This window comes from Crocodylus porosus, unplaced genomic scaffold (assembly GCF_001723895.1).
Source record: "Crocodylus porosus isolate Cpor-Errol unplaced genomic scaffold, CroPor_comp1, whole genome shotgun sequence".
Classification (NCBI taxonomy): domain Eukaryota; kingdom Metazoa; phylum Chordata; order Crocodylia; family Crocodylidae; genus Crocodylus; species Crocodylus porosus.
The window spans coordinates 49,704,510-49,730,072 of record NW_017728906.1 but is presented as its reverse complement, the minus strand read 5'-3'; the positions used below and the strand labels follow the sequence as shown (position 1 = coordinate 49,730,072).

Genomic DNA, 25,563 nt, shown 5'->3' with positions numbered 1-25,563 from the left:
ACAGGACGGAGGCTAGCAGCCGCTTGCCGCCACTTTCACAGCCGCTCTCCTGTCCCTTCTGCCGGGGGCTAGGTTCATTCATATTTAGCCTCCCTCCCCCTCGAGGGCTACCACTCCCGGGGGGTGGGGGTCCACTGGAGGAGACACAAACCTGCAAGGGAGGAAGGCAGCGGCCTGAAATTGGGAAGGGTTTCTGTGAGGGCTTTTGCACAGGGATGATGCCGCCGCGGTGGGAGGAGCCAAGGAGGCGGCGCCCGCAGCCAGGCTGGTCCCGCGCCCCTCGCTCCCGCTCCCGCCCCCCAGGGCAGCCGGGCCGCCCGCGCGGGGGTGCGCCGAGCCGCCAGCTCCCAGCTCTGTATGATTCAGCACCAGCACCAGCACCAGCCGCCTCTGCTCCTCATTCCCCTGCCCCGTGCCCAGGCAGCTCTTCCCGGGGCTCCCAGCCAGCAGCAGCAGCATCTGTATCATTCTCAGCAGCAGCACGGGGAGCTGAGCCCAGCTGGCCCTGGGGGCATGGAGAGCAGGCGCTGCTTTGCCAACCGCTTCGATGACTACCAGGGCAACCTGCTGGCGGCGCAGGGCAAGGAGGCGGCGCTGCCCCTCATCACCTCCACCATCGAGCGCATCCTGCAGGAGGTGCCCCCCCTGGGCGCCGGCGCCGGGGCCGGGGCCGGGCTGAGCTGCTGCCAGGGTGGGCTGTACGGCGGCGTGGCCGGGGTAGCCTACATGCTGTACCACGCGGCGCAGTGCCCGCTCCTGGCCCCGGCCCGCGAGGCCTACCTGCGGGCCGCCCGGCGCCTCGTCGATGCCTGCGTGCGCTACGAGGAGGAGTGGGGCGAGCCTGACGCCGACACGCGGGCTGCCTTCCTGCTCGGCGGCGCGGGCATCTACGCGGTGGCCGCGCTCATCTACCGCGCGCTGGGGCTGCCGGAGTTCGCCCGCCCGCTGGGCCGCTTCTGCGAGCTGTGCGCCGTCTGCGCGCCCCTCACCTTCCTCGAGTGCGGCTCCGATGAGCTCTTCGTGGGCCGCGCCGGCTACCTCTGTGCTGCCCTGGTGCTGAAGCAGAAGCTGGGCATGGAGGTAAAGGCAGCTGGGCCCCTCCCCCTCCCCCTCCCCGTTTTTGAGCTCTGCGTGTTGTCCCCCTTACTGGGGCATGATCTGGACACCCCAGGGCCTTGTCTTCTCTCCCCTCCTGTATCTGAAGCTCCCTCCTTCTGCCACCACCTACCCACCCTGGGGCCTTGTAAGACCTTGTGCTGCAAGCCGCACACATGCTGATTGGTGTTAGTGCTGGCTTGGAGTTTGGGGCAGTCACACCTGTAGTCTAGAAACCTTGTGACTTGGCGCTAGAAGCCTGGTGAGCAGGGGCAGGATGAGGAGCTGGAGCTGTGAGTTGCTTACCAGGCTGGTTACCCGGGACAAGTTTCTGTCTCTGCTTTACAGGCAGGGGCGTGAGAAGTCCTGGGATACTGGAGGACTGCAACTTGGGTAACACATCTGTGGGGAGTGGCCACAGCTTAATGGAACAAGTAGTGTGGATCAGCGAGAATCCTGCCCTGGAGCGGCATCACTTTTAGCTGCCCAACCAGTGCATAAAACCACTTTAAGGTGTTAATGTGTGGGTTAAGAGCTCCAGGAGCTGCCCAAAATTACCATGTAAGAAGGCCCTTCAGAATCATAGGGAAGCAACCTCTGGAGGGCATCTAGTCCAATCTGGTGTCTGAGGGTATTGGATTAAGTTTATGCTTTACTTCAGACTTCTCAAGGAAGTTCTTTATAATACAAAGTGGATAATAAAATTGAGTGCATTGCCTAATACAGAAAATAATAGTTGCAATAATTAGCACTGATGTGTATGTGTGCATTTGGAGCCACACTTTGTGTTTGTGGGTCACATTTTCAAAAGTGTGCAGATGCTTTCAGGTGCTCGGTACCTCTGATGTGCAAAGTTGTTTTGAAACTCTGGCCATTTATCCTTGAATAAGCTCATCTGAAAAACTGGAATGAAATTCCGGCTTTATTTGGCATTTCTTTCAGTAGACTCGGGTTATTGCCCTTTGAGGATTTTATCCAGACTGATGCTGAAGGCTCTCTGAATAAATAATAATCATCTCTGTTGCAGCAAAGTTTGTCCTGAGTAGTTGGTGCTGTAGCTAAATAGACATTTATTAAGTTCTCTTTTCTGTCCACTTGTCAGGTCAGATCTTGGTTTGCTCTGTTAATCACTGATTTGCAAGTGTTTAGCTTCTGGCTTTTTCCTCCTGGGAAGGGAAGCAAATACTACAAGTAAATAAATGCTGTAAACACAAGCAGTTCTGCCCCATCCAATACCTGTCGCTGCAGCCCCTGTCCAAGGAAATTCATTTTATGGAGGATTTAAGGGACACCAGGAAAATAAAGCAGGCAGAAAAGATAACAAAAATGTTAACTGAATTGCTTGAACGCTTACAGTAACAAACACACAAAGAAGTATAGTGTACATGTTAAAATAACTTGTGCAGCTTATTAACTGAAGTCTTATAACAATACTACTTTGCAGACTGAGAGCACTTTTTATTTGAGGATGACAAACCTTATTAGAGGCCAGGTGTTGCTTTGTATGTACAGTACAGTGTAGGATGCAGCACAGAGTAGCATCATCCAGGGACATTGCATCTAAGAGACTCAAGCTCTTTTGGAGTTTCAAGGTGCATGGTGGGGGGTGGTATTCTATTCTCTCACCATTTGTAGGGCATGGAGTCATGAACCCTACTGCGCGTAATTGGTTCCTTTGTTACAACTTTGAATGTAGGCAGAGAAGAGTCCCTATAGAGTTTGGAAATGGCAGTTGTACTTGGCTTTGTGTGGGGCAATGTGAAGAGGAGGAAGATTCCCTCTATTTCCCTCTCCCCAGTACTTCCTGAAAGCCCAAGCCAAAATGTCTCTTAAGGAGTTAAATTCCTGCATTATTCAGAAAAACATGTACATGTTATATCCATTTAACAGTGGGGTTAAAGCATGGTATGTTTGCCCAAGGTCACAGAGTACATGTGTGACAGAGGAGGGACTAGGATCCAAATCGCATGACTCTCTGCCTGTGGCTTACTACTACTAAATTGTCCTTTCTAGCATATTATCTTCTTTCTCCCATTACCTCATCCTAATTCCCCACTCGTGTTGTAAGAGGGGTGGGGGAAGTAAAATTACAAAGAGCACCCATTAAAATAAGCAAGATAACCTTAGCTAGGAGTGTAGTAAGCTGGTGTAGTAAGTGTTCATTGATCAGAGCTCCCATCCTGATGGGGGATTATTTTAGTTAGCACATCTCTGGGCTAGATTCTGCCAGTGAGGCACTTCTTGCCTAAAGTCACACATTAACGATTAACAACGTGTCCTGGTACTAACCACCCAAAAAAGCTACCTCCGGTGACTTGGTTATGTATACTCTCACTGTTGGCTCTCTGCAGCTTGTTTCCTTATTTCCCAATTTCATTTTTTGAGGGTGCCAAGTAGATGTTTCCAGTCCAAAGAGAAAGGTATGCCTTACATGGAAACATGGCCATTGCAGTTGATCCTGTATTTCTTTATCCTAAATTAAATGATAACCTACATTCCAAGAATTTGATTGTCCTTGAAGAGATGCTTTTTTTAAAACTTTGCTTTCCTCCTTTATTTCCATGGCAAAACAGTTAGTCAGATGTTGAACCCTGATTCTGCATAAATGATGCCTCCATTTAACAGGTGGTGCCTTAAATTTCCAGTTGTCCTGAAGAAGGTTTGTCCTGCAGGATAAATTCTGTTGAGTAACCCTCAGTTCATATTAAGAATACATTCCCTTCCTTTTAGTTTTCATTACTCAGACTACCACCGTAACTTCAGGATAACTTCTTGCACGAGTGAGGATTGCTTTAGCTAGTAAGACTTTGCAGGACCTGGCTCTTACTGAATAATGTTATTGTTCATTATTAATAACAATGTATAGAATAAGATATAGATTGTATTAGGACTTCATTTAGCCTTAGTTAAATTGTCATTAAAGCTTCTCTTATAGAAAATAAAATATTTTCCTGACAGAGGCACTATGGCATTAGTGCTCACTGCATTTTTATAAAATGTAGATACTACAGAGCCCGCTGCCCTTTACATAAGGAGCTTTTTGCCTTGTTTTCTTTTCCTGTACATTTTTTAAATGTTTCCAGTGCTGCTGCTTCTATACATTCTGCAGGAGATCTGTCTCCCTAGTAACGCTCCATTTCCACTGCTCTTACTGTCTATGCAAACAGAACTAAAATCCATTACAGTGTTATTTGTATCCCATTGTTTCTATAACCATTTCCTTTTTTCTCTCTTTTATTGCAGTGATGTTTCCATTCTATTTCCCTATTTATGAAGCTTACTATTAGGTGATTTGGTTTATTCTTTCCATAGTGACACTTCTTTTAGCAGTGTTATTTTCACTGTCAGAAGATGGTGGTGGAAGAAGTTAGAGAAGTCCTTATGTGTTACCAACTGCCTGAGATTTTTGCAACCTTTTTAATAGGTTAACATTTTCACTTAACCTGGACAATTTTAAAATTTCACTAACCTTCACTGACATTGGGAGAACAGACAGGAATAATCCATAGCTATATGGTACAAGGGAGAACAAGCTGGGTATACATTCCTGCGTTGGCTAAGGTTTCCACAACAGTATGCACGGTACTTGGGGTACTATAGGAGCCCCAGAGGGAGGTACTGCTCAAAGAATCTATTAAAGTAGCACATCCTCTGGAGCAACAGGACCACAATGCTTTCCTGATCTAAGCCATTTATTTTTGGTAGTGTGTTAGCTTCCCTCCAGCCCATGAATTTTCTACCTTTTGGGGCAGAGGCTGGCTTAATCCAAAGATGAATCATGCTGCATGATATAAGATGAGAAAAAATTAAAAATCTGTTTCCACTTCTGTTCTTCTCTTGTTTCCTTGGCATCTCTTGCTCATCTGGCTTTTTTTAGAAATCTTCTGCACTCTCCTTCCTCTACCTTTGGTTCATTTTTTTCAACTTCTCTTTCAATTTAGTTCTTAAAACCTTCTTGGTATCAACATGTCTATATCTTCTTACATTAAATTAAAATATGTTTATAGTGAATGCAGAGGTTTGAAAAGTGTAGGGATGTATATTCTCCATGTGTCCACAGAAGAGATGCAATGTACACAACTGTAGTACAGGCTTCTCATTGTTCTTCTCTCATCACTCAGCTGTGATATGGATGGACCACCCTGGAGATAAAGGGCTGATTTATTCATCATACCCATTGTGTCCTCACTCCATGCTAAATTAGTTTGGAAACTACATCGAGATCATCAGTTCATGGCACACAGGCTATTTATTATGTTTTTGATCACTAACAACTGGAGCTGGATTTACAGGAGACTTTCCACAGTGGTGAATGACTCCTCCTTCCCCCTGAAGTAGGTACTCCCCCAAATATAGTTTTGGAATACACTCACTAAACTAAATTTCAAAATGAAATATATTTTACTAATGAAGCTAAATTGTGACTTTAATGGGAGATTTTTACATAGAAGTGGGTCTGCAGGAGTCCCTTGCATCTAAACTCTAAGGTGTGGTGTGTTTGTGTGTGCATGTAGGAAGGGGTTCTTCATAATGCATCAAAACAGTCTCACTTTTCCAACATCAAGATCTCAGTCCTGGGATTGAAACCTGTTTCTTATTTTAGACCACCTTCAGAATTACCTGTTTAAAACATAAAATATAGCATTTTGTTTTGAAGATGATGATAATATACAGGTTTACTGCTTAAGTGCCACTGAAAAGATTTATCATGCATAGATATCAAATTGAAGATGTGATTGACACGAATGTTTGTATGGCACAAATAAAATTTTGTTTCCAGTTATTACAAAGATTTTGGCAACTCTTAGCTGAAGGTAGAAATCAGCCATGCTTGTCTTATGAAAAAGAGAATGGCGTAGAGAAGTAAAGTCAGGCATTTGTAAATTTCTGTATGATGTTGAAAAAAAGTCTTATTCTTATTTCATTGCCTTCTAGTTGAAGCTGCTGCTGCATTTCCAAGGTCAGTTCAGTTTCACATAACCTCTGCTGTCTCAGAGTGCTATCACAGCAGCTCACCAATGACCTCTATTTGACAGTTATTTTACTTCTGTTTGAAACTTAAATATTGTCAAGTGCCCATGACATAATTTGCTCAAGAAAGAGGCTTAAAAGAGGAGTTAGGAGGCAACTCTGCTTTTCATCAACACTAGCCTTAAATTCTTCACTTAAGGTTTTCCCCGCCTAGACAGAACTGATGATGTTGTTCTAGAGCAGGAGTGCTGAAGCTCCAGCCCATGGGCCAAGTGCAGCCCATGGAGCTGTAAGTATCTGGCCTGCAGGGCTCCCTACTGATTGGGAAATTTGGCGGCAGGTGAGTGGTGGCAAGACATATGGCCACCTTCCCCCACTACCAAATTCCCAAACCCTGTGCAGCAGGTTGGGGCCAGGTCACATCCTCTCCCTCCACTCCTGTAGAGGGACCAGATCAAAACACCTTCCCCCTGTTGGGCTAGGTTAGGGCTGGGTACGCTCCCTTTCCCCCATGGGGCCTTAGGGTTGGGCCATGCCCTCTTTCTTATGTGGGGCTGAACCACACTGCTTCCCCCTTCCCTCCCCCCGCCCCAGCCAGGTTGGAGCTGGGATGCCCCCTGGCCCCCTTCACAAGGCCAGATGGGGCCCTGGTGTAACGGCCCTGTGCCAGATCGGGATCACTAGTCAGATCTGGCCCACGAACAGCCTGGGCACTGCCCATCTGGCCCACCAGCCAAAAAGGTCAAGCACTACTATTCTAGAGCCATGATCCTCAACCAGGGTACAGTGGCATCCTGGGTGCCTTGAGATTCTCTCAAAAGTGCTGTGGGGTGCCATGCAATGTTGGCATTGCTAGGGGCACAAACATGATTCACAAGATAAAAGGCAGGGTAAATAAGCACCTTTATAAACTAATTGAGAGAGCGAGAGCAAGCAAGCGCACAAGCTTTTTGTTAACCTAAGTGCACTTAATGAGATGCTGTGAAAGGATGCCTTTCACATCATCTGATAAAGTGAACTGGGGTTCATAAACACTCGTGCTCTATATATGTATCTCATTTAGTCTATAAAGGTGCGTATCCACCCTGGCTCCTGACTGATTTCAGATGAGCACAGCGAATTGCCTCTGTTCATAAAATAAACCCACAGATTTCATGGTGTTAAAAAAAATTCTGATGTGCTGTGGTCTTTCTGAGTTCTTGGTAATAGAAGAATTGCTATGCTATTTTTTTGTAATCAAAATGGTGAAAACTAAGAACTGGCATTTGCTGAGGGGTGCCTTGAGCACCCCTCAGGTTTAAAACCACTGCTTTAGAGAATTTCATGGTATTAATAATCCTTGGACTTAATATTATGCCTTGCCGTAATTGCTCATTCCAAATACAATCAGAAGCTTTTCTGAGATCTATAAAGTTGTGATCCTGCTCCATCTGGTGTTCAGTATTTTCCATCCAATATTCTCTAATCACAAATCTCAGTTGTGCTATGTGTGGCCTTTTCTGAAGTCTGCCTGTACTTCTGTTAGCATATGTGACATCTGTGGTTTCATTCAGTTCAGTAAGATATCTAGCAGTACCTTGTTTACATGGTTTATTTAGTTTATAGTTATGTAATTATTGCGCTCTTCCAAGTTTCCTTTTTTCTTATGGGTATCACTATTGATTTTTGTCAGTTACTCAGGTCAGTTTCTGGGCTGCCACACATTACAAATCTTAAGAATGTCAGTCATGATTTTTCCTCCCTGCTTTCAAAATTCAGCAGATATATTGTCTCGGGTTGGAGCTTTTCCTATTTTTAGACCTTTCACTGTTGCCTCAATGTCAAACCTGAGAACTGGTGGATCATCCTCACATTTTACCTTGATAACTTTGAGTACATGTGAATCAGCATTAAGTTTGTAATGATATATCTCTTAGCAACATATTTTTTTCCATCTGTTTTTTGACTGCTTTAGTCACAATGATATTTTGTTCATCCTTTTGTTCTTAGTAATTATTGTTCTAACTTATTGATTACTGGTTACGTTTTCCATGACTTCAGAGGCTTTGTTAGTGTTATTCTTAAAGATATTTTCTTGGATTCTCTCATAGGCTAGGGGCAGAAGTTACACACTAACTAGTTTAAGTGATCAAAAACTGGTGTAAACCTGTAACAGAACATAAGTTCAGTGCATGTAAACCAGCTTCAAAATGCCTGAAACTGGTTTAAGGTAAACCTGGTTGAATGTAGTTATCAGACTTAACTGATTTGGGTCAAACTGGTTTATGAAACTTCTGTCCCGGATCCCTTCCTGGTTCAAGTTAAATCACAGCTCCCCAGAATTTTCCAGCCCTGCGCTGGGCTGGGCTGTCTGCTCCACAGAGCAGGGCTGGCCTTGCCCTTCTGCTCCCTAGCTGGAGTAGTGAGGGCTGGCTCATTGGGTGGCTCACTGCCCTCCCCCCCTCCTCTGAATATCTTGGCTGGGGTCTGGACAGGGAGCGGGGTTAAACTCACCTTCCCCCCCGGTACAGAGCAGCCCTGCTAAAACTTAGTGCCAGCTGCAACTGTGGACTACAAATACCAGAGGCATCTGGAAGCAGGAAGATGAAGTGATGAGCAACCCTGCAGAGTCCTGCTGCTGGGCTTGTGACTGCAAATCCCAGAGACCTCAAGGGCAACAGGAGAGGAAGTGAATACACAGCCCATGCTTCAATTCAGTTTATAGTTTTTCAGAGGGAGAACTATTCTTGTTCAAGCTTTTATTAATTTAATGTCACTACCTTCCCCCTCCTCCCCCCAGGCAGAGCAGGGTCTGGGGCCTGGCCACACCCGCTGTGCTCCAGCAGGGCTGTCTCTCTCCCCTTCCTGTTAGTAGAGGCATGCTGTAGCACAGGGGTTGGCAAAATGTGGCCTGCAGGCCAGATGCAGCCGGCCAGGCCATTCTATCTGGCTCCAGGGCCCCTAAAAAAATTTAGAAAATTAACACGATTCAAAAAGGATGTGGAGAAGCTTGAGAGAGTCCAGAGAAGAGCCACGTGCATGGTCAGAGGTCAGGAAAACAGACCTTATGACGACAGGCTGAGCGCTATGGGACTCTTTAGCCTGGAAAAGCGCAGGCTCAGGGGTGATCTGATGGCCACCTGTAAGTTTATCAGGGGTCTTCACCAGGATCCTGGGGAACATCTGTTCATCAGAGCACCCCAAGGGATGACAAGGTCGAATGGTTATAAACTCCGCCAAGACCGTTTTAGGCTGGACATATGGAAGAATTTCTTTACTGTCTGAGCCCCCAAGCTCTGGAATAGCCTGCTGCTGGGGGTGGTTCAAGCACCTACTTTGAATGCCTTCAAGAGAAATTTTGATGTTTATATTGCTGGGATCCTTTGACCCCAGCTGACTTTCTGCCCTTGGGGCAGGGGGCTGGACTCAATGATCTTCCAATGTCCCTTCCAGCCCTAATGTCTATGAATATTTATCTGCCCTGACTGCCTGTCATGCGGCCCTCAATGGCTTGCCAAAACTCAGTAAGCAGCCTTCCACCCAAAATAATTGCTCGCCCCTGCTCTTGCATCACCTGGCTTCTGGCTGGAGCCACTGCAGGCATGTGACTGCATTTTGCCAATGAAAAGTGATTGTCTGCTTATTGGTTCAATCCCTGCAGTTTAGACAAGCCTGCAAAGACTTAATCAATTCAGCCTCAGTCTTTTTGACTGTCTGTACCTAGGCATAGTGGTTTAGGGTCCCATTTTTCTTTGCCTGTGTAAGCTTTGATCTCACTTCTCTACTTACAAGTTTCTAATTTTCTACCTTCCGCATTCCTGCTTGGTGTTTTGGCTTTAGCTGTCTGCACTGAATGCATAGAAACAGTATGTCTTTAGTAATTTATAGCTGTCTGATTTTCTTTTTCTTCATCTTCTCCAGACTTTTGAAGCATCTTCATCTAGGTTTTCAGTAAAACTATCAACTGTGTTTTAAACATTCTCTGAAAGGATGAGAAAAGCAAATTTTCCCTCTTAATCTGGCCTGGAATTTTTTTCTGTCGTGAAATTCTTTTCAGAACTGTGGTTGTGATCATACTTAATCCTGTAGTTCATTTTCAGTTGTTTCATCAATCTTAACTTGAATGTCATCTTCATCATGTCATGAGCCCTTCCCGTATCTGTTCTAGAGGAGGTATGTGTTTTGTATATACTTAAATGACTTTGCCAGCATTTGGGTATGAAGATACAATCTCTCTGCCACCTACACCAACCACCTTGTGCAGACCAGGTTGTTCTTCTGGAGGGCTTGTGTATATGCAAGAATAAAGCTATTCAGACAAGCAAATCTAAGAAGTTTTAAACCAGGCTCATTAGTTTTTCCCCAGCTCTATGCTTCCTGTTGTTATACATATGGTCCCCAAGATGGACATTCCATTCTCCCTGCACTACTATGATATTCAAATAATAATCCCAGTTCTAGTATCATATTTATCAAATTTAAATGATTACCATATTTTTTCTAAGGGAGTGTCTTGCATCTGCTAAAGTTCCTGTGATTTCCACCCCCCCTTCCTTTTCTTTCATTGTTATATCCTGGAGAGCCGTGCCATAGTTACTGTTCCTTTGAATCCAGCAAATGTCAGTACATAGATGACAAAAATCATAGTTGTCGTCATCATCATCATGAAGGACCACTGGGTCTTCTTTTGGAAAGGTGGTTCTACTCATTAAACATCTAAAAGCACATTTGTTGAATGCAAAGTATTTCTTCCCCTCTCCTGTGTAGTTGAGCATATTGTCTCCAATATTTGCAACCTGTGGACTGAGAGACAAACAACAGTGCTCACATAGGCTTGCCTGATGCCTTTCCATGATTAAAAGTATGGGGGAGCGCAGTTCTGTCATATGTATAGGTTGGAAGCAAACATATTTCTTCATTCTACATGATAAAAGGCAAAGCACGGCCATGGAACGAAGGCTGGGTAAGGTTAAGAAGTCCTTTTAAAAGAGGCCATATGTGTGAGTACTGCTTTCAAAATGATGACGTAAAAAACCATCTTATTAGTGCTTAGAATTATTGCAGGCATGTAGAGTTGGGGCATAGGTGTTTAGTCTTTGTGGAGATGGATCTGAGCTCACACTCTGAGATCTTTTGCACATGTGTGGATGTATGAATCCAAAGCTAGCAAATTATTTGAATCAAAGGAACTATGAAGTTACCCTGAGCTGTATAAGCTACTGTTCTGAACCTCAGTAACTTTGGATCTGTTTCATGTTGGAATTTTTCAGAGTAACTGTCTCAGATTTCTTTGTGTGCCAGAGAATTTTTGGCCACGCTACTACAGCAGTATTTGATACTCATATATATGCCTCCATGGGACACATTTGTGTTCATTTAATTGTTTGAACTGATTCTTCACATTACACAAAGTCTCATCTCATCTTGCAAGGGGCAGAGTTGGACCCAAGGTTAAGGTGGCAAACAGTGCAAATATGTTTTGCAGCAAATGTGTATGTGTGTGTGCAAGAGGGGAGAGAATACAGTGGAGACTGTGAAAAGGAGAATAATAAATGGGAGATATATGACAAGGTGTCTTTCTAGGGGTGGCCTTGAAGCCTCTTGGGTCACTTTGGCCCTCACTCTCTGGGAGCAATCACCCTTTCAGTCTCCTGCCATGCCTTGATGTCTTATTTTTGTATAAGGGAGGTTGGCCCAGGGCTTCCCAAATTGCTCTCTCAAACAAGTGCCAGGTGCCTGTGCTCCCTGACTAATGGGTTAATTGTGTAGCTCTATTCCACCTCTCCACCTTGCACCTCTCACAGGTGTCATCACTCATAGATGTTACTTTCTACTTTAGTTCCTCCTTTGTTCTCCTAGACCCTCTCTGGTGCCACACTCAGTCCCTCAATAGGCTCATGGACCCTTGCTGGTCCCACACTTTTTCAGTCCCTCAGTCCAGGCTCTAGACCCCTCCCTGGGTTCCTAGGAACCTCCTTCTCCCCTTACTTCCTCCCCAAACCTCCAAACTGCATCACACTGCCCTCCCCTTCCTGGTCTTTGAGCTGCAGCCATCCTGCTCAGTAACTTTCCTCAGCAGATTCCAAGATGTTATTGTTGGCTGTACTCAGGTCTGAGTTTATATCCTACCTAAGCACAGACTTCCTCCAGGGTCAGATGACTCCAGTAACCACCCCTTGCCACACCTGCAGGCTGCCTCAGCATTAGCCTGCCTGCTTCTTAAAGTAGCAGGAACACCAAGCCTTCTTCCACAATGTGAAGAAGAAGAGAGGATGACAGAAGCATTGGGGGATAGTAGGGACAAAGAAAATGAAACGGCACAGAGGCTAGAGACAAAAATAGAAAAGAGGGGTGACTGGTTTCCTAACAGCTTGCCTTGCTGGGACCCTGCCACAGTTGGTATTCTTGTGGCACCAGCAGAAGCAACTTTTGAACCCACAGCAGTGGCAGAGAGGGCTGCCTCTAGATTAGGGGTTTTCAACTTTTTTTAAGGAATGTAACCCTTCTGGTGGGTAGCCCTTTCCAGATTGGGGTGTGCTGATGGACAACCGGCAAGCAGGGTGGAGGGAGTCATATATTATACCTTGAGTGTTACAGGAGGTCGGAACACATATAAATTCAGTAGGTTTTTAAAATGAAAAATTCAGTGTTGGAGGGAGCCCAGTGATCTCCATTAAAAGGCACCATTTGTTAACAGTCACCTCATAGGCTATGGACACATGCACATTTGTAGCATTACAAAAATAAAGCACTATGGGTGCATACACATGTGCACAGCCCCCTGGCTGGAGCGCTACCAAGTTGTGTTCTCCACACACAAGGCTGCTCTTTTGCTCCCCCTGTTCCTGTGGGAGCCTGTTAGTGAGGCAGTAATGACATCAGCTAGAGCAGAGGTTGTCAACTGAGGGTACACATACCCCCGGGGGTACTTGGGATGGCCCCAGGGAGTATGCGCAGCGGCTCAGGGAAGCAGCACATGGCAGTGGCACAGAGTGGTGAATGGCAGCGGCCACACGCAAGGTACCTGCTTCCCACTGCTGCCATTCACCATGCTGTGCTGCCACCACATGCTGCTTCCCCATGCCACCAGTTTTGCATCTGACCAGCCTATCAGCACCATGGCTACTCAGTCCAATGAGTAAGAATGCTGGGAAGGCCCACGTTACAATAAGCCTGCCTTTTTGTGAAGCAAGGAGAAAGCATAAGTACCTTAAAACAGTTGCCATTTCAATTTGAGTATAACTTTTCTTCTGTATCAAAATTCAGTATATTCAACTGGGTCATAATCTTTAAGATAGCAATTTGTCAAATTGCCTTGGTCTGCGTCTGTCACATGGCACTTGGAATATTGATGAGATCGGGACATAGTATTGTGCGATGTTGTATAATGTGATATGCAGTGCAGTGCGATGGGATGTGGTGAAAAGGTTCTTAGCCTAGAAAGTCTTACATTGAAGATCTATAATAACTGTTTTCGAGTTGTAATTACCAAACTGGTTATTTTTGTCTTTGAGTAGCAAAGGCAAAATAATTAAAATAGCTATTTTACTTTGTGATAGTATTTGTTTATAGTATCGTAATAGCTGTTCAAGAAATCTAGCCATTTGGTATTAATGATTTATTTCTTCATCAAAATATCACTTCCCTTGCCAGCACAGTGGCTTTACAAGCCAGGGAATTAACTGAAACTAGCATACAATTCAGTTCACTCCCTGGTTACACTAAGATCACAAATGTAAATCAAGTCATTTAGATTTTGATTCAGAGGAAACAGAAGCCTTTCTGAGGAATACTTTGCATTCAGGTTAGAAAAAGCAGACTATAACTATTTGAGTGGATTTCCACTACTTAATCAGTACAATATATGATATCAAATAATTGGTGTTAAATGTTCTGTAGTGGCTGTATTCTTCACATTGTTTATCTAGTACTAGTAGACAAAACTGAGCAAGCTTTCATACAGAAATTTTCCATCAAGAAACTTCAAGGCGATGTACAAAGAAGGATATGGATCAGGAAACTGGTACTGACAGAGGAAGGGATTTCTCTAAGATCCCACAGAAAACTGGTAATAGCAATAGAAACTGAATTTGAGGCTCCCAGCTTCCAGTGCCCTGCTATCTGTTAGGCAGTGCTTTCTTAATGCGGGGTTTATACTTAATCCTGCTCATCACTTGTTACTTTCTGCTTTATAGATGCACTATTCCACATATGTGGGACACAGGGTCAATCCCATACAGGGGCTGGACTCGATGATCTCCCGAGGTCCCTTCCAGCCCTAATGTCTATGAAATCTATGTCAAAGAAAACTCTGATCTCTGTGGCCCAGACCCATATTCTACCTTTCAGCTCCTAAGTATCATTTAAGTAGCCTTCTAACTGTTTTTGGTACAATTTTGGATTCAGTGGGCCTATGGTTGGCCCTGGCTTCTCTACTGTGTATGTTCAGGAGGCTGTACTGGAGTGGTATAGGTGCCTGGGCAAAATAGACTTGGCCAGACGTGTGTCTCGCTGGTACTGAAACTTTGGTCACAGAAAAACCAAATTGCATTTAGGTGCCAAATATTTCTATTACAAGGCTATGTGAGTGCCATCTAGGCACATGAAAGTAAATTTGGATTGAGTCCTAAGTAGCCAGTTAGCAGGAGACAAATGGATAAAGGAAGGAATCGTGACCACAAGAGCTGTGTTCTGGTATGTAAAATTACATTTATAGACTCTTACAACTTAAGAAGTTTCATTTCAAGTGGGTCAGATAATGAGTCTTTCCTTTGTCACACTAGTTTTATACTCCAGGTTTATCTGACACCTTTTAGGGTCATCTGTTTTGAACACTATGACTTGGTAACATAGTTGGGATAATGTATTTTACAGCACCATATTAGGGTGTCCTGACAATATAAATCATAACAATGTAAGCAATGAAACATCATCCTATCCTGCCCTCCGCCACACAAACATCTCTAACTGAAATGGTTGCATCCAACCTGCTATAGATGCAACTTACTGTTTTCCTTTATTGTTAACTGAAAAATTACCAGCATCGCCATCAATGTAACCACTTTTTTTTACTTAAACATTTTCCCCTGCCAAGCCCTTCTTTTTTTGTCTCCTGGTCCTTCTTTCTGAGAGTGGTGGCTTGTACATTCTGGGGAAAGTGATAGGACTCACCTGTCAGCATGAGACAACAGAAATATTTCTGCATCATTATTAAATGTTTTTTGCAGCATAGTTCAGCATTGTCAGAGCTGGTACCAGCCATGAGAGCTGTGTTAATGGCAGCAAAGATTCACTTATAGTGAAAACAAGACTGGAGTGGCCTGGCCTCAGGAGATTTAGGTGCAATGATTGACTTTGCCACAGGCTTTTATGTGACTTTGTGCAAGTCATTTATGCCTGGGTGTAAACGTTACCTCAGAGCTTAGTACCTTTCTAAAGCTAACCCATGCTTCTGTTTCCCACTTTAAAATGGGGTTTATTATATTTTGTTGATTCAGTGTATGAGGATAACTCTGTGGCATAGTCAGAATTGTAGTGTTAATGGGACCTGCTGTGACAAATTCAATATTGACTTTAAGCCAGTTTGAAGATATTCAAATACGGAAGTATTGGAAAAAGGTCTTAAAGGTGAAACAACAAAACAGACTTTCCTCAGACTCTTGAAATATTGATGTATTTTTTTTCCTGGTCTTACAGAGCTGAATCAATAGCAACTTTCAGGTAGAGCTTTCTCATGTCGTTGTATATACATCAGCTTTGTTGATGATGCCAGCAAAGATCTCTGGGAGTAACATTTATGTAACAGTTGCAGAGCTAGAAGACAAACACCAGATAAAGTGATACTAATAATTAACTTAGTGTGGTGTATTTTTTACGTACAGTTGCTCCAAAAATGCTATCTTATTTTTAATTAGTTATTGAATGGTAGACTTAAAGGCTTACAACTGGGTCAAACTGAAAGTCAAGGCTATCTGAACAGGCAAAACTTGTATCATACTTAGACTACTTTAACTTAGGGTAAAGTTGCATGTTATGCTTAGACCATATTAAATCAGTGGAATGTTAAATGGTGTTAAAGCTAGAACAGTCTACAAATGCTAAGGCAAAAAGTCTCTAGTTGAAGTGCAGCGTGTGAGCCCCACAGATGAGAATGTCTACATGGAAAATACATGTATGTGTGTATGTATGTATGTATTTAATTTTGTTTTAAGCTTCCTAAAAATAGGTGGATGGATGGATGGGCCGTCTGAGGGTCATTGAGGTAGAGGTCAAAAGGAACTAAAGGCTTTTTTGATGGCTAATGTGAAGTTATTTGCTGCAGTAAATTCTTTAGTATACATACAATCATTGTAACTATTAGAACAGATATAGTTGCTAGCAAATGTAATGGGGAGGAATGAATAGTTAGGAGAGAGAACTAGAAGAGTAGAAGCCCATTTATAATGCTCTATAGTTTAATAAGACCTTTAGTGGTCAAAGTTGGTATTAAAGTCTCTTCAAAAGTATTGAACTGTTAATACTTCAGGTGTGTTACTTGGAGAGACAATGCCAGTGAGGTGATTTACTCGATGGCTTATTAAAAGCCTTTGAGGGTGGCCAGAGTCTGGAATGGGATAGGTGGTGCTATCACCTAACTTGGAGGTCTTCAAGAGGAGGCTTGACAATCACCTGGCTGGAGTCGTCTGACCTCCGGCCTCTTTGCTGCCAGGGGTAGGGGGTTGGACACGATGATCCATTGGGTGCATTCCAACTCTATAATCTATGAATCTCAAAAAACTTCAGTTACCACTAAATAACTTTGCTTTCTCTATATAGATTTGTTTTAACCAAATGGTTGTGATCTATCCCTACCCTTCTCATGCTTGGCCTGTTGGCTTATGCATATTTCATTTTCTTCTTTTTTACTTCATGGAGCTTTCGCCTTAGTTTCCTCTAGTGGTTGTCTTTCTTATCTCCAGCCACGGTTTTCCTTTGCTTTGCATTATCTATATACTGTGCTGACCACACATTTTGAAATTGATTGTGCACCTAACCTGTAAATAGGAATTGACCAGCTTTGGTCAGTGCTACTTCAGAATCAACAGTGTGCTCTGCTGAATAGCTGTGTACTCTTGCTGTAGTTTGACTTTGTGTGTACCCCATTGCTTTGTGTGTGGCCCGTCCTTTGCCTGTGTGTGTACCCCATCTGCTACAAAGTGAAACTGATCCTGACAACTTAGCAAATTTCCCAGGGCTTGAATGATGCATAAAGACTGGCTGGAAAACATCTTTGTGAGAAGTGGTCAGGTTTTGATATTTGGCTCCAATGTGATGTAAAATGGGACAACAAATTTATTAATATTTTCACTAAGAAACCCACAAACTCCATAAGTGTTTTAGGGCACGTATGTGCTGGATCTCTTGCAACCCAAAAATCTTTCTCTCTGAAATGTTTAAAATCAAAAGTGTTGTTCAGACACTGAGCTGGATTGGGAGCTAGGGAGCTCAGCACTACAATTGATCAGGAACGGCTTAATTTGTGAAAATCTGAAAGGAAGAGAAATATTCAGGTTTCTTGATACTGCATACATTTTTTTTGAAGTATGTGTGAAATGTTTTTACTTTCTTTAGTTTTAACCCAAAACGGAAAATGTGGAATGAAATGAAAATTTGCTATCTGAAAAACCAATCATTTAAAATTACAGTGAAGCTTTGATTAAACTTTTTTTTGCTACTTCAGTTAGCAGGGTTAAGCTCCCAAAACAGGTATCCAGGAAGAGTGGCCTAAGTGTTCTTTTGTGCTGTCTGGCATTAAGTGAATTTCCTATAGAGCCTACATTTCCGGAAGAATTAGAACAGTAACACAGAGACGTTAAAATATGTAGAAATTTCATCTCCTACATGATCTTAAATAAATATTTGTAGCTTGATTCAAAAGAACAGACCCAGAAAACACAAGAGTCAGCATGTCTTTCTCCCTACCTTGCACACTTCCCCAGTAATGATGAGTGGAATGATTCTGTTAAACTACAAATCTAGTGGAAATGGACCAAATAATTGAGTGCTATCAGAGCAGCAATTAGTGCACTAGTAATCTCTAGGTAGGGAAGATAATTGCTTACATTGGTTAATTTAGTTAACAAAGCACTCTGAGACCCTCAGATGGCAGTAAGTACCATGTAGGTACTACATATAGTTATATTTTTGATGGGGGCGATGCTGTGACTTATCCTGTGATTGGTATTCTTTTTCTTTCTTTCCTTGTGAAGTTTGAGTAATGTGAATCGCATCTTCTGACACAGCAGTTTTCTTGTCTCAAAGTATACTTGGCTTATATAAAGTAGCACCTGAGAATGAGTTTCGCAAAAGGAAGAATGATGAGGCTTTCACCTTTTTTGTATGGAAAGATCAAATAATAAACTTTTAACAAGGAGAAAAAATCCTTGTTTGTTGGACTTGTCTGAGATAACTAATTTATATTTTAAAAGGATTGGTGTCCTTCCCTTTCCTTCCTCAGTTTAATTTCCTGGTCCTAATTCTGTCCTTGAAATATTGTAACATCAAGGTATAAACAATGTCTGGATTGTCTTTATTTGAAGGTGATAGCCCCTCCCTTCCACCGGGTGTATGTGTCCTTTTTAGCAATCAGGCATTCACGAATGCCCTTGGTGAGCCAGGGAGGCTTTTGGGCACTCTTGCCCACTTTGCTTCTTGTTGGGATTGTCACCCCTTGGGCTCTGAGTATCGTCTCCTTAAGGAACGACCACTCATCTTGGGCACCCAGTTCCCCTACTCTCCAGGACCCTAGTGCCTCTCCTACTAATCTCCTCAGCTCATTGAAGTTGGCCCTCTTAACGTCTAAGGCTACTGCCTTGCTGCAGGCCTTTGACACCCTGCACTGGATGGTGAATTCCAGCAAGTGATGATTGCTGTTGCACAGGTGGTCGATGACCTGGAGTCCCCTCACCAGGTCGTTGCCTGTGGCCAGGATGAGGTCCAACAGGGCATTCCCCCTGGAGGTGATCCTCCCCCTCTGTGCGACACTGGTCAGGCTGCAGCTGCAGTACTGCATCCAGTTCTGGGCGCCACGCTTCAGGAGGGATGTGGCCAGCATCGAGAGGGTCCGGAGGAGGGCCACTCGCATGATCTGGGGACAGCAGGGCAGACCCTACTAAGAGAGGCTACGGGACCTGAACCTGTTCAGCCTTCGCAAGAGAAGGCTGGGGCGGGGACACCTGGTGGCTGTCTATAAACTAGGGGGGACCAGCAGGGTTTGGGAGAGATCTTGTTCCCCCAAGCGCCTCCCAGAGTAACAAGGAATAACAGCCATAATTTGCTAGAGAGTAGATTTAGATTAGACATCCGTAAGAACTACTTCACAGTTAGGGCAGCTAGGATCTGAAACTGACTTCCAAGGGAAGTGGTGATGGCTCCTACCCTGGGGGTCTTTAAGAGGAGCCTTGACGTTTACCTGGCTGGAGTCAGTTTTCTCTCCTGCCCAGGGCTGGGGATCAGACTAGAAGATCTACAAGGCCCTTTCCGACACTACATCTATGAATCTACGAAGGTGTGGCTTGAATTGTTTTTGGATTCATGAGTATACTTCCATGCAGTGGCCACTTCCCCTCCATGCCACAGGAAACACTCTTGTTGCTCTTTCATCCTTTGGAATTATCTTTGCGTTAAGACTACTTATGCATGAGATGTTAGAACTGGCACAGAGGATATCAGGCAAAATTACTACCACGGTTTAGAGTCACAGGGTAGAATAAAATTCACGACTCAGAGGGCTATATAACCTTAATTTTGATCTTCTTCCTTTTCACTGTCAGCTTTTTTCCCCCCATAGCTTATGCTAATAGTTCTATTCAGTTACTTATCTGCATGGTACAAATTACAGATCATCAGTCAAAATAAAAGTGGCATAATGACAATATGAAGTGCTCTTCTGTTGTATAATTTTTCAAGTGATACTGGCACCATTTGAACATGACTGATACCAAATTTTCATTTGGAGTACTGTAGAGATTGATGCTGGTTCTGGTCTTGTTTATCATCTTCATTAAGGATCCAGAAGAGGCAATAAGTAGGGTGAGACTTGTGTTGTCTTCTAAACTTAGACAAGTGGTATTTACCCTCAAGGACAGAGGAAAAGTATGAAGAGATCTCAAGAAATTAAGAACTTAAAAGCTAAAATAAGCTTCAGTTTTAAATGGTGCATGGGAATATTATAAGGCAAAAATAACTAGCAACACTGATTTTTCAGTGCATGTGAGAAAATATCTAATTGTTGCTGAAAGAGATCTAGTGGGCACACCTACATGAGATTCCATGAGCTGCCTAGTTAGCATTATTGCAGAGCTGCCTAATTAGCTCCCCAGTAAAATCTCAACATCTATAGGTGTGGCCCTATTAGGCTGCAGGAAACTAACTCACTCTGCCACTGGTTAGTACTTGTAAATACAAACGCTATCCTGCAGTGGCTTTCTTTAGTATACAGCAACTCATGTGTAGACACTGACAGAGCTGGCTGGGGTATAAACGTGCTTCAGTGTGGGGCTACTGCACTGGAGCACCCTCATACCCCAGCCAGCCCTTCTGCAGCATGTTGAACTGGGTAGGAGCAGCCCCAGTTGGCAGGCTGACCCCCCAGGACCCCCTACCAGCTGGGGCTGCTCCGACCTGACTCAACATGTTGCAGCCCCAGGCACATGTGAAGATACAGTGCCTGGAGCAATAAACTCTGGTGTGATATGCACTGGAGTTTATTCACTCACATTAATTTCATGCATAGATGCACCCTCTATGTCCATAATAGTATCTGATTTGTCAGGACTCTGTACCTTTTGTAGTCTTTTCTGCCTTTGCAACGTAAGTGTAAAATGCTACTACATCAGAATTCTACACTCTCTTAAACCAATGATGCAGAAGGCAAGACAGGTGGCACCTTAGAGACTAACTCATTCAGAAAGGTGTATGCTTTTGTAGGTGACAGCGCACCTCATCATATGCTAAGTGATGCCATGTTACATCAGCTTTGCCTTCTCTCTTCATGACTCGTGGGAAGTGCAGAGTAGTAGAATAAGGTCCCTTGGACATCAGTTTGCAGTATGGTGCTGCATATGCAGGCATGCTATCCAGTAAGAAGATAATAGAGTCATTCCATAGGAGTTTCAGATACTTATTATCCCTGGGGACTAGTGCCTCAGTCCAAAATATAGATGGTTAGAAGAACTGCTGCTCAGCTGCTGCCGTAACCATGGAGATGCTTCAATTCCCAAAGCAATGACATTTCCACCAGCAAAGATACATTGGCGCCTGCATTTCTAACCATGGGTGTGTACACAAATATTCTGGTCTGAATGGCATTGATTTGCTCAGTACTTAAGACCCAGTGGCATTCTCAAAGTAGCCATTCCTCTGTTTTTCCTTTGAGACCAATCCAGTAAGTTTTCAGAATGTGTTTACCAGACCTGACCTAAGACACAGGACAAATAGGAGAAGGCTATGGTCCTATCTCTCTTTATATCTATTAGTTTAATGGTTGGAGCACTTAGGTATGTGAAAGCTTCAATTAGAGCAGAGTTCTAAGTCCTACATCTCCCAGGTAAATGACTTCAAGATACAGGATTAGGATATACCCTAGGGTATCGTATATTGTAGTGTGAGTTTCTCCTGTTGCATTTGGTGTAAACAAACAAACGAGGTCTCCCAAGTAGTGCATAATAATCAGGCAACAGTAGAGGAATTCTGTCTCGCGGCCTTGGGACATGTTCAACCTGTGCCATTCCAAATTTGTGAAATTTTGTGCTCTAGCAAAGTTGAGACATAACAGGAGCAGGCTCAGGTTCACGTTCCCTATTGGAAGCATGCCCTGCTTACACTCCACTACCAGAGGCAAATATTCCACCATGCCTTTGTGCATTGATTCCTGGGAACAGCACAGAGGAAAGTGCTGATTGCCTGCCTGGCAGATACTACCTCCAGCCCACCCTTGGCTTGTTGGGAAAGCTGAGCTTCTAGGGGCTGGGAGGCTTGAAATGGGGGAAGCTAAGGTTCTTGGGACTGGAGGGTTTGTGAGAGGGGAAACAGATGTGGGATACCACATGATGTTGACAGGGACTCAGTATAATTCTAGCCCTTGTGTGTAATGTGAAAAGGGCCAGTGGGCCAGATCGCTGCTCATTGAAATGATTAAAAGGTTAATTTTTGCCTCCAAAGTAGTGAATGAGGGCAGGATATGTGCATTCTGGGATGCTGAAGGACAGTGATTTATCTCTGTGAAGCAGGCACATGTTCAATGTTCCTGTCAAAGATGACAATCTTCTGAGAAACCTTGACCAAAAGGGCACAACTTGGCTACTTTTTGTTTGCACTTGTGATGTCACAATTGGCTTGAACATGTGTCTGCTTACACTATGGGACACTGCAGATGCATTTGGAATGGCAGAAGCTGAAGGTGTGCCAAGTCCTTCTGGGTGAAGTAAAAGGCAATCCCTAGCTCCCTCCAGGGACCGAGACCTAAGCTTCTCTCCTCAGCATTTCCTCCTGGGAAGCTTAAGCTGTGCCAGGCTCAGTCTACTGGCTTTGGTGAATCCCATTCTCAGATGCTACCTGTCCCTGTTCACTGTATAAGTAATCTTCCCATTAACTTGTAGCTAAGGATGTCACTAGCTGACAGGATGTAATACTGAGTCTGAGTCCCCTTTTATAACTGTAGTCTCAACAGCCCAATATCCAGAGAGTATTCAAAGCTACATGCTTCAGAGAAGGTTCAAGGAATTTGTGTAGAGGGCAGTTCTGGAGCATTTTACCCATAAGGTTCCTTGTCCCCATCACATGGAAATCAATTTATGCTTTGAGGTTTGACTTATGCCAAAGGTTCACATTCTTTCCGAGACTTCAAAACTTCTTTCAAAAGATGAGTCAGTTTTTTTCAGAACAGATTAGGTAATTTATCTCTAATTGCAGGGCACAATGAAGCTGAATCCTACAGTCAGTTGTGACTGTCTCCACCTGTAAATCCCTGTTGTTGTAATGTTGTATATTTTTATGATTTTATATGGAAAGATGATCCTTATTTTTTAATCCTGCTTTGCTAATTGGGTCAATGAAATCTTTGGGACCAATAAGTTCCCTATCAGTTCACACGACACAGAATTTGTCTATGTATAGCAAAGCATTTAATTTAGCATCTTTAAATATCCTGCTTTTCATTTTTATAACCTATCCCCTTTTTTCTTTTATTTTGAAAGACAATAGTTAAATAGCTTTGAAATACCTCATCAGATTATACATCTCTCTAGACAATAAACAGTAATGATCTTTTCAGTCTTCCTCTCTTTGGGCAAGTCTTTCTATGTCTCTAATTAGTTTTATCACCTGTCTCCTTCCTACTGCTATGTTTTTTGAGAGGATGTTTGAAATGAATAGAGCATACCAAGAAAAAGATTGCAGTGATGAACATACTGTCATCATCATAATAATTTCAGTATTATTCTCAATCACATTCCTCATGCATCCTAACATTTTAGTTGGGTTTTTGGATGCCATAGTACAATGAGCAGAGATTATCATTGAGCTTGTTCACATTGATTTCTAGGGACATATCCCAGGAGCACACGCATGTCCCCGGAGTCAGACTGCATGCAGGGATAGGCATGTCCCTATCTACCCAGAGGTCTAAGAGTGACCGGGTACCCTCACCTGGCCTAGCCTGCCCGTCAAGGCAGTTTACCAGGGTGTGGCTGCTGTCGCATGCAGACAGCTACTTGAAACCACAGGGGAGAATTGAATGCTGGTGAGGACCAACGGATGAAGAGTCGCTTAGGCAAGTGCAATGTACTCTTTCTCTGTGGGTGCCATAATGAAATATACAATTGCTGTATACAGTTTGTGTATATTTAGTTGGAACTGTATATGATAATTTGGGTGGCTGTGTAATTTGTATACACTGTTTTAATAGGCATGGGGATACTGTGCTGATGGACGAAGTAAAAAAACACATATCCATCCATGGTGTAGGGTTCTGACTTGCTGGGAAGGGCAAACTCCAAGCCAGAGTCTTTTTTTATAGGACAAACTTACCTCAAGGCCCAATTTGTTTATTCAGCTAAAAACTCAAGAAGTAATACAATAGCTTGGTCCCTGAAGGTCTTTCACTCTGTACCTTTCTGTTCCAGAGCCATCACAAGCCAGCCTCACTCCTGCTAATCTCTTCCAGTTGAGCTAACCCAGCTCTGGCTTGCTATCCACTGACCCCTTTCCAGATGCACTGGGTAATAATACAACTGGTTGGCCCTAGTCCATTTGGCTGTTTAAAAGGCTTCTTGATACACTATGCTTGCAACATATAAAACTGAATTATTATGCCACTTGTCTGGCATGAATTGACAAGTAGGAGTGTGTGGAAAGATGTTGTATACCTAGAAAAACTCCTAGACCTTTAATAGCTGCTCCCTGTCTTCATTGCAAAAATTGAGTAAATCAAATCACGCTAATTTCATTTGAAAAAGAAGCATAATCTGTTAACTAACTGTCCTAAAGACTATATTGATTTAAAAAACGATCTGTTGTGGGGCATGTATCTTTATAGAATTTGTCTTTATTATTTGTTTTTTATTTCTCAGCTATAAAATTTATCTTCAGACATTAGTATCCCTTCTTGGATTTTGTTTAGTGGTTATAAAACAACAGCAATAAACATTAAGGGTAAAGTCCTGCCAAAATTGTGGCAATTCTTTAAACTTCCTGCTTAGGCATGACATTTTCTAGCATGGAGGCTACAACATTTTAAAAAATAATAAAACACCTCTACCTCCAAAAAACCCCAGCTATTTTTGTCCTTAGTTGGACAATGTAGACAGCTTTCGTATTATACCATCTGGTGATGCTCATCTTGCAGATGCATTTAATATGCTTACTCATTTTTCTTTTCTTTTCTCTCCCAGAGAAATTAAAGTCTGTTCCCAGAAAAGAAATAAAAGATTGCTAAAAACATGGAATATGAAAAAATACACAATTTATTATCGTCCCATTGTCCTTCTTAACCAAGTATTTGTTTGGAAGAATGATCAGAGCACTATCTGCTAGCAATGGAATACCAGAATTCGACATTAAAACCCTCAAAGTTCAAGTACAAGTGCATACCATACTATTGTACATACTATTGTATTCTGCTTTTTCTTGGCAACTGAATTTACAAATGCTTAATTTTACTTCTGTATTTACTGGTTCCTTTGAAATCAACTATGTGTGAACTAGTCAGCAAGCATTATAAGGCAGTTCCTTTACAGAGGTTTATATCCTTCTTGGGATGACCATTTCCCAGATATAATATTGTAATATTGATACTCTGCAAATTCAAACTCCTTATATTTCATTGGTTGGGACCCGATCCTATGAGGTGTTAAATATCTGCAACTCCAGCTGAAGTAAATTCAAGGAGAACTGTGGGTGCCCAGTGTTTTCAAAAACCTCTGCACTTCTCAAAATAAAGCTCATTGCCTTTTTCTGGTTTCAGGATAATTTTCCAAATTT

At 43.1% G+C, this 25,563-nt stretch overlaps 1 protein-coding gene across 1 annotated transcript in view; it reads left to right on the top strand.

The window, feature by feature from the left end:
* The first annotated feature begins 281 nt into the window (after positions 1 to 281).
* The window catches only part of LANCL3 (LanC like 3), a 44,301-nt gene continuing 19,019 nt past the window's right edge, over positions 282 to 25,563 (top strand). Inside the window, exon 1 of the mRNA XM_019529118.1 lies at positions 282 to 1,080. Coding sequence (XP_019384663.1) covers positions 358 to 1,080 — 723 coding nt within the window. The 5' untranslated portion in view covers positions 282 to 357. The remainder of the gene's footprint in view (positions 1,081 to 25,563) is intronic.